Genomic DNA, 9,692 nt, shown 5'->3' on the forward strand with positions numbered 1-9,692 from the left:
ATGTGAGTATTTGAAAAAATAATAATTTGAACTTATAATATAGGCATTTGTTAAGCTTTTCGATCTACTTGTTAATTTAGATCTTGTTTAATTAATTAACCATATTAGTTAAGTTAAAGAATTATATGCACAAACACATATTAAATATCTATTGATTTGATATAAACATTCATAAATAACACTTAAATGAAAGTGACGAATAAGACTTTATATGGAAGCCTATGGGAGAAGCGATCGAAATGCGTAGATATTCGATTGTGTAAAATTTGTAAGTCAATTTGGAATAAAATCGGATGTACAATATCTGAAGTTAGACTTGTCAAAGTCATATGTATCTGAACTTAAGCCATAAGTGGTTGAAGTTCATCCTTTTTTACCTGAAGCTAGTTCAGAAAATTTTTCTAGCTGTTCATGCACATATAGTTGAAGTTTAATTATTTTTATGTAATTTCAAATATTTTTATCTAAAATTATTCTGAAATAGATAGATACATAAAAAAATTTAAAATTTAGTATGACTTAAATAATATGTCCAAATAGAATACTCCGTGAATTTTTTTTAAGGAACAAGAATATTATTGTAAGGCCTACTATGAAATGGTGTGATATTTAGCTCAGGCCCATATGAGTATATCACTATGGTGATATGAAACAAGAGGATGGGAACAAGAATATTCAATAATTAGCCTGGGCCCAGAAAGTGTAATTTTTTGTTTAATTATTAGGATATTTGTGAAAAATAAAAGTGAACTAATAATTAAATATTATATTTGGAGAAAATTGATGATTGTAAAAACGGTTAGTTTAATAAAACACACTTTAAAATGAGTGATAATAGTGATGATTAATAATAACATGTGAGATGCTGATCGATGATAATTGCGATTGGCGTAGGAGGTAGTTAGTAGTGATGACATGTGGTGATACTTGACGATAGAGGTAATTGATGAGTAAAGATGATGACAATAAAGGTAGTTGGTTGTTATGACTAATGGTGGAGATTGTGATGAAGGAATTGAAGGTGGTAGGAGACAGTGACAGTAACAGTGACAGAATCAGAATTTGTAGGAAAAAAAATCAACATATGAAAAAGTTAACATACGAAGAAGTCGATCGATGGGGTTCAATATCAACATATGAAAAAATCAACATATGAAAAACTTTGTCGGCCATACGTAGCTTCGCCCTGATTGGTGGAGGCTAAAATGAGTAATAACAAGTGGCCTCTTGATATTTATTCAGCTGTATCAAAATTGTTGGACACCATGTAATTAGGAAGACTTTGTCAAAACTAATTCTTCTAACACATTGGCTTTAATTAGGTACATGATAAGACAGGATATAAAACAACATATCGTAGGTACACTAATTCAAGAAAATTAAATTATATTAATATCTTTTTAAAATTAATTTATGCGATGTATTTTTATTGAATACTGACATTTTTCTTATGGTATGACTTATAAAGTTTTATCATAAAAATGACAAATATTTATGTGTTTATAAAAACTTTTCCTTAAGAAAATATGAAATTTTAAAAAATTATTTTTAAATATAAGAATAAATATTCTTTTTGAAAAAAATAAAAAAAAAAATAATATCATATAAAATGAAACTTACAACGTACTAGAAAGTTTGAAGGTTTCTTCCATAATACTTTATTGAATTTCTTTTCCTTTAATTGGAATCTTCTATGTTGATTCTTCTCCAACGAAAATGAAAAAGAATACATTTTTCTTATATTTTATTTTGTTTGGATACTTGTTACGTATTATTTCATAATGTGTTGTACTATATTGTATCATATAATATTATTTCAATAAATTTAATATTTGAATAATTTATATTGTTTCTTGTTGTTACATCTACCAATTAAAGAATAGATCTACGAGAAAAAAAAGGTACAATGTAGAGTTATGATAAAAAAATATAATTATTAGATAATAATTAATAAAATAAAATAAATAAAGTAACGATGCAATCACACAATACTATAGATAACAACCATTCAAACAAGTTGTCACTTCCTAACGAAAAATAAGTGTTATCTTACCAAAAATTACGTTCATTAAGAAAATAATAAATATAATATGCAGTTTACTAAACTATCCTCGTTTAATAAATATCTCTTGAAAACTGAACACTATCAAGTAGTAGATTAATTATAAGAGTATAGTTGAAACATACAGTTAATATTTGTATTTTCTAACGTAACATTTATTTTGAGACGGAGGAAGTATTAGAATTTTCCTTGTACTTTCCATCATGACTTAGTCCTTAAGAATATTAATTTAAAAAGCTGTTACTCCCGCGTAGTTGACAATTTCCATGATTTTTCTAATTCTTTCCTAATTTATCCACAGTTTTTTTAATTCTTTTTGAGAAGAAAATAATTGTGGGGATGGAGAATCCACCGGAGTGGGGCGACAGCGGAAGAGGGAGGAGGGTGGTGGTGATTGGTGGCGGAGTGGCTGGTTCCTTTATTGCAAAGTCTCTTCAATTTGATGCAGATTTAACTCTTATTGATCCGTAAGTTCATCTCTCAATTTGCCTTTTATATAACTATATTTGACTAAACGCTGAATTTAAAATAGAAAGAATATAATAAGTACCCTTAAAACTTGTGATCTTAGATGTGCCACACATGCCAATTTCTTCTCTGTTTGTTGGTCATTTATAGTTTGCTTATAGAGTTTAGATAAATTCTGGATACAATACCAAAGCTAAATTATTCCCCCTAAAGCTTGGATTCTTCAAAAAATAGGAACATATTGGAAAAAAGGCCTTCATAGTAACAGTAACAGTTATCTATGTTGCTTAAATTCCTCAAAAATATCGCTAGGTGTGTATCTTATCCTCCAAAAGCTTTGTATTTTTTAAAAGATCCGACACAGGTCCGGTAATACCTTTGGAGGGTCTGAGCAACATAGGGGAAACCATTGGAAAGATTTCGATTGAAATATTGGTTTATAACTATACCTTTCATTCTCTGTGCACTGTGGTGTAGAGTTGATTTCTCAGATGGTCACTCAATTAAAAGATATTACCTCATAAAGTCACTTTTTTTTGTTGAAGAAAATTTGGCATCACGAAGAAAAAATGACTTTATGAGATAAAAACTATTAGTTGAGTGATCATCTGACTTCGATTTGGTTCAATGAGTCTTAAAAGGGCAGCCCGGTGCACTAAAGCTCCCGCTATGCGCAGGGTCCGGGGAAGGGCCCGACCACAAGGGTCTATTGTACGCAGCCTTACCTTACATTTCTGCCAGAGGCTGTTCAATGTGTCTTAATTAGTCAAAAACATTTAACAGGAAGGACTATTTCGAGATACCATGGGTGAGTTTAAGAGCAACGGTAGAGCCTTCTTTCGCGGAGAGATCATTGATCCACCACAAAGATTACCTCGCCAATGGGCGTCTCATAGTGTCTGAAGTAACTAATATCACCAACAAAGAAGTCTTGACTGCAGATGGACACCAAGTTATCTATGACTATCTCGTGGTAGCCACCGGTCACTATGATCCCCTACCTGTAACGAGAATGGACAGATTGGAAGAATATCAAACAGGTATACATAGCATCAAAGTCTTCTTATACAATATCAATTTGTTTAGATATATGTGCTTAATTCGTTCGATTTACCATCTTGTCTGCTTTTTAATGAGCGAATTGCATGTACGTTTGTCTTGGTAAGTTTTCTGGAACCGGATAATCGTATGGGAAATTTTTTCTCGCTAAGTTAATCAACTTTTTGGAAAATGATTAAAAGAAGCTAAAGCATCAGTGTCTTGTATTCGTTGAGCAAAGATTCTTTATTTGTAAATCGGCTCCTCTGGTAAGTTTATTTTCACGGGATTCAGCCACTTGTCTTGCTCGTTACTGCTCTTTATTTTACAAAGATGTAGAGATGTACTAGTGATTAGATCTTTTCTTTTGCCATCGTCCTATTCACGTTATAGATTACTACTTGATGTTACTAGTCAAAATGGCGCGAGGTTGAATGATTTTGATGTCCTTTTTGGAAAATGATAAAACAAATTTAAACCATGGGTGTTTTGTATCCGTTGAGCACAGATTCTTTATTTGTTGTAACCTGCTCCTCTGGCAAGTTTTCACGGGATTCAGCCAGCATTTGATATTACTAGTCAAAATGTTGCGAGGGTCGACTAATTATTGCATCATTCATGTTGTTGCAGAGAATGAAAAGATAAAAGCAGCTGATTCTATATTGATTGTTGGTGGTGGTCCTACTGGTGTTGAACTTGCAGCAGAAATCGCTGTCGATTTTCCTCAGAAGAAGGTAACTTTGGTGCACAATGGATCCAGATTACTAGAGTTCATCGGACCAAAAGCGTCTGACAAGATTTTAGAATGGTTAAAAAACAAGAATGTGGAAGTGAAATTGATGCAATCTGTCGATATGAGTAATAACACAAACAACTCGGATGGAAACAGAACATATTTCACCTCGTCTGGGGAAACTATCAGAGCGGATTGCCATTTTCTTTGCACGGGAAAGCTACCAGGTTCAGAGTGGTTAAGGGAAACGTATTTGAAAGATCGAATCGATAATTTTGGAAGATTGAAGGTTGATGAGAATCTTAGAGTCAAGGGTCATAGAAACATATTTGCTGTTGGAGATATAACTGATATTAAGGTAAGCACTAAACTGCATCTCTCTTTTTTCTTGAAAATGTCTCCTTTTTGTAGCGACAAATCTTGTATGTGTTCCAAAGAAAAGAAATTTGTCCATTTTTCGTGGTCTTAAACGATTGTGAAAATGCGTAAAAGCTCTTGAATAGAAAAGAGATGCAACTACAGTTCCTTCAGAGTCAATAGTGATCAATCCTATATTTTCAATGGGGGCAGTTGACAAACTAATCCGATTTTGACCATTATCTTCATATCAATAATAGTGCGGAAAGAAGGTTTGGTTCCAAATTGCTCGGGAATAGTGGTATTGAGTTTCTTGACCCTTTGACTTAAGAGTTAGGATTAGTCAGTTCTATTTCTGATGTGGCGGGCCATTTTCCACCGTGCCTTTGATTTTTCCCTTGCCATGTAGGTAAAGCTAGAAGAGAGCATCATTGGCCAGGCATTGGTTGGTTAATTGATCACATTTTATTGATGAAATGTCTTGGATTGGTGTTAGTTTGAGTACAACAAAATCACGGGCTGCATCCTTCGAGCATATGTGAAGGGTGGTGATTTTTTAGTTTTGTTGCAATAGAGAAACTACAACCTAGAGTCTATTGGAAACAATCTTTCTATCTTCTTAAGGTAGGGGTAAGGTTTACGTACACATAACCCTCCCTAGACCCCACTTACTTGTGGATTACATCGGATATGTTGTCGATTTAGAATGCATCTTGATTCTTTTTTTATAATATAGCAGTAGCCAGAGGACCTGAAGAAGCTAACTAGTACTTGAATTTTTAGATTCTATTGTTCAATTGGCTTCTTACCTGACAAGGTAGAGGATAAGGTTTGTATAAACTCTATCCTCCCCAGACTCAACTTGTGGGACTATACTGTGTATGTTGTTATTATTCAAATGAATTGTAATGCTTCTTCACTACCAGGAACTTAAACAAGGATATTCGGCTCAAAAACATGCTCTAGTAGCCACGAAGAACTTGAAACTTTTGATGAGCGGAGGAAAAGAAAGCAAACTTGCAGCATACGAGCCTCGATCATCACCTAAGATTATTGTCTCATTAGGGAGACAAGATGCAGTGGCTCAATTTTCATTCACGACGATCATTGGATTAGTCCCTGGGATGATGAAGTCTAAGGATTTATATGTTGGGAAAACGAGGAAGAAAATGGGGCTTCAACCTAAGTAATAATATTGTTTCATTCATGAAATTTAAGATTATTTTGAGTGTAAGAAAATGGTGTCATTTCATGGCCAAAATTTGAGCTCTTCTACTTACATTTTGTAGAAGAATGTGCATAGGAGTTCAATTTTTCTGAATAGGTGTGCTATAAATATTTTTTAGTTGTTGTAGTTAATGAGTGTAGGATTTAATATTCTTTCTTTAATTTGGCTTGTTATTTGTTTGTTTTTTTTCAAAAATATTTGCACCTACGTAGTCATATTTTCCGGTTTACACTTGTATATCCAATATAATTGACATGAGTTGTGATGAAATGATTAGGATTTTTCTAATTACAATTTAGGAGCATGAGTCCATGGAATGGAAAAATTATGTCAGGAGTACCGTCTCTCCAGATGCACAATTCGAATTTAGTAGGACTCTGACTAGATATCGAGCACCAGATGAGAAACAAAAAAAAAATTATATACTTAGACACCTTAATTATGATTTGTTCATTTTAAATACCTTATGTCAGGATTTACTGTGTCATTTTAACACTTTTTGCAATAGTTTTTTAAAGTCTCAAGTGCATGGTTATAGTCACTTTCAACATGGATTAAATGATCAATTAAATTTTGCCAACTCATTTCTAATTGCCACATCATTATACAAACCCACACAAAAAAACTTAAAAGAGAAAATAATGGCCAAACCACATGGCAAAGTGTCCAATAAATCAATGACACGTGGATTTTTTCCTCAAATAATTAAAAAAAAAGGTTGACCAATTTTTTTTTTTAAAAGTTCTATTTTGTAGCTCCCCCCACCCCCATTACAGTCATCCTCCGAGCTTTAACTCCGTAATGGAGTTTGATTTTTTCAGTTTGAGTTTTTCGATTCAAGATTGTTCTTCAATCGTCTCTTTAGTTGTAGTAACCAAATTGAAAGAAAATGGATCATTTCATTGTTAATTTCATATATAAAGAAAATCAAAATTCTTAAAAGAGAAAAATCAATATTTGGGATTGGATGGTTTAAAAGAGATTATGTTCATGATTTTTGTGGCATAAAGTGTGTTCTTGATGAACTTTTTCTTCTTTAAGAATTAATTATTCCATTGATACAATTATGTACTCCATGTAATGAACTCAAAATGTATTTATTTTTATTTTCTTGGACATATATTTTCAGACAATTTTTTTTTCACTTTTTGGGTTATTGTTAAAAGTGACATGAAAAACAAAATTAAATGGTTTTTTTCTCAAAGAGATGGACAGAGTTTGAGAGTGCCACTGAAGGGATTTAAGTTTGGAAAAATGACGGAAGGTAATGGCTGAATAAATGGGGAAGAAGAAGAGAAAAATAAAATAAAACATTGATTAAATAAGCCTTCATGCGCTGATTTCTAGTGTATTACATTCATCATGTCATGTCGGCGAAAAGTGTTAAAATAACACAACAGACCCTGACATGAGGTGTTTAAAAAGAATAAAACCTAGTTGAGGTGTCTAAGTGAAAGTTAGTGCCAACTTTAGAGGGTCACTGAACTTTGAGAAAAATACTAATCTACACCATCTGTTAAAAGTTTGATTCATCTATCAATTTCGACCACTATCACTACTGCATAACTATATAATACATCAATCAATTTTGACCACTATTACTACTGCATAACTATATAATATTTGCTCCATATATTAAAATATTTGCTAGCATGAAAAATCATCAAATTGCCTTTTGCTGGAATCAATTGCATCATATCTTTCCAATTGCCTTTAACTTGGCCACATCTGACATCCAAAAAATATGCAATTATATAACGCACAACAATTAGCTACAAGTATGTAACATCTAATCGACTCGGACACACTTTATCCCTATTATAAGATAAAAAATTTAAAATGTGTAAACGAAGCATCACAATTTTCTGGAAATCAAAAAAGCAAGTTTGAGTTTCCTTATCATTGGCTGATGCAAAATACAGATCAATGAGACGAGTTACCGTTGAGATTACCTGGCTCGTTTGACTCCTCGAAGATCTATCAGTCCCTCCTATTTTGTCGGAGAAAGTTCTTTATGACTGGCTGCTTAAAAACCCGGTGTTCCATGAGAGGACCAAGCACGTCGAATTGGACTGTCACTTTGTACGATAGCAATTCGTTTCAAGAATGATCACTGTGTCCTTCATCCCTTCGACAGAACAGCTCGCAGATCTATTCACCAAACATCCTGCTGGACTATATTTCCTCCACTTCACAGAAGCAATAGATGCTACATACATAATTTTCTATCTTTACTTAGTCATTTGATAAATTTTTACTTTTTTTTATACACATGTATATTATTTTCAATGTTTAAGTTTGATCATTTTTCTAAAAAAATAATAATTTTAAAGTTTTCGTTTCCTTTTAAATTAATATTTTCAAAATTTAGTGAAATCATTTTTCAAATCATCGGATAACCGCGCGTTAGCGGCTACTTTGAATGCTTAACACATTCTCAAAGTGGATATAAGAACCTCGTACATTTTTCTCTGAATTTTTAAGACTTAAATCTATTAGGGTCTTTTAAATTAAGTTTTTTTAATTTCTTTAAAAACTTAATTGGTGACTCTTCTTTTCTAAAATTGATTTTTTCTCTAAAAAGTTGAATTTATTTTAATCCGTTTTTTTCCGACATAGCATTATAAATGTTTTAAAATATATTATGCATGTTTGGTAAGAAATTAACATAATGTATTATATACATGTTTGGTAAAAAATTGACACGATGTATTCTAAGTGTGTTAAAATATGTGATAAATATATTATTCATGAAAAAAAACTTGTATTATATGTGTATTATAAATTATTCTCGGTATTATAAAAAAATATTTACCATTTATATCAATAACATTTTTTTACTGATTCTTTAATCTTTGGTATTCAGATGATCAGTTTGGTTCTCGATTTTTTATTCCGAGCTAATTAAAGTATCAAAGTTTTATTGCTTAAATAGGATATTAATTAGGAGATTGATAACAACCAAAATAGGGTTCAACTAAATGGAGAAAATAAAGGATTGATATATATGGTCATTTATTAAATATTATATTTAAGAAAAAGTATATTATTATTTAATTATTTAATAAAATATAATCAACTAATTTATAAATTAAAATTGATCTATTAATACTTTTACTTTAAACTTTATAAGTAGTAATTTTTTTTAAAAAAATTACAAATATATGTTGTTATATTAACCCTTAAATAGATGTGTGGGGTGATTTTTCCTATAAAGAAATGTAATTTTACTTAAATCCATAGTGAAAAGGCCAATTACAATTTATCCCAACTTTTTTGGTAATTATCCGAACTTCCTTTTTTTTTCAAATTCTGATAGATACGAATGCCGCTGATACATCGCGATTTGATATATAAGTCATTTTCATGATACATCGCTACTTGATACAAACCAAACATTGTAATATCAATAAAATTATTTATGTATTATTTTATACGGTGTTTGATTTAGCAATTCTACATAATAAACACACATATAATTTATGAGGAAATTTATATATAATTTTATATGGGGTAGAAGGTGAAAATATTAATTATACATGGATTAAAATAATAAAATTACATATTTACCCTTATCAATGCACTTTCAAAATTACTTTTTATTATGTGTACTTTAAGAAAATAATTATACTATTGATTTACAAAAGACCATGAGTTCACATGCACCATAGTTATCTACTAAAGTTGCCCTAGTTTGTGTCATATTAGCTTTGTTGCCTTTCTATGTGCAATTATACAACAACATACCCATTATAGTTCCACATGTGGGGGTATATATGAAGAAGATAGGTGTACGTAGATCTTAC

The 9,692-nt window shown here is 31.3% G+C and overlaps 1 protein-coding gene across 1 annotated transcript; it reads left to right on the forward strand.

The window, feature by feature from the left end:
- Positions 1-2,307: 2,307 nt before the first annotated feature.
- On the forward strand, positions 2,308-6,012 carry LOC129904663 (uncharacterized). Its single transcript, XM_055980237.1, has 4 exons — positions 2,308-2,529; positions 3,314-3,570; positions 4,199-4,659; positions 5,585-6,012. Exons 1-4 carry the CDS (start codon positions 2,402-2,404, stop codon positions 5,846-5,848), a joined length of 1,110 nt encoding a protein of 369 aa, XP_055836212.1. The 5' UTR covers positions 2,308-2,401; the 3' UTR covers positions 5,849-6,012.
- Positions 6,013-9,692: the final 3,680 nt, after the last annotated feature.

This window comes from Solanum dulcamara, chromosome 9 (assembly GCF_947179165.1).
Source record: "Solanum dulcamara chromosome 9, daSolDulc1.2, whole genome shotgun sequence".
NCBI classification, from domain to species: domain Eukaryota; kingdom Viridiplantae; phylum Streptophyta; class Magnoliopsida; order Solanales; family Solanaceae; genus Solanum; species Solanum dulcamara.

Excerpts from the sequence above, each read along its gene's own strand:
- LOC129904663 (XM_055980237.1), top strand. The coding sequence starts at position 2,402 with ATGGAGAATCCACCGGAGTGGGGCGACAGCGGAAGAGGGAGGAGGGTG. Across the intron at positions 2,530-3,313 it reads GATTTAACTCTTATTGATCC|GAAGGACTATTTCGAGATAC; the intron begins GTAAGTTCATCT and ends AACATTTAACAG. Across the intron at positions 4,660-5,584 it reads GAGATATAACTGATATTAAG|GAACTTAAACAAGGATATTC; the intron begins GTAAGCACTAAA and ends CTTCACTACCAG.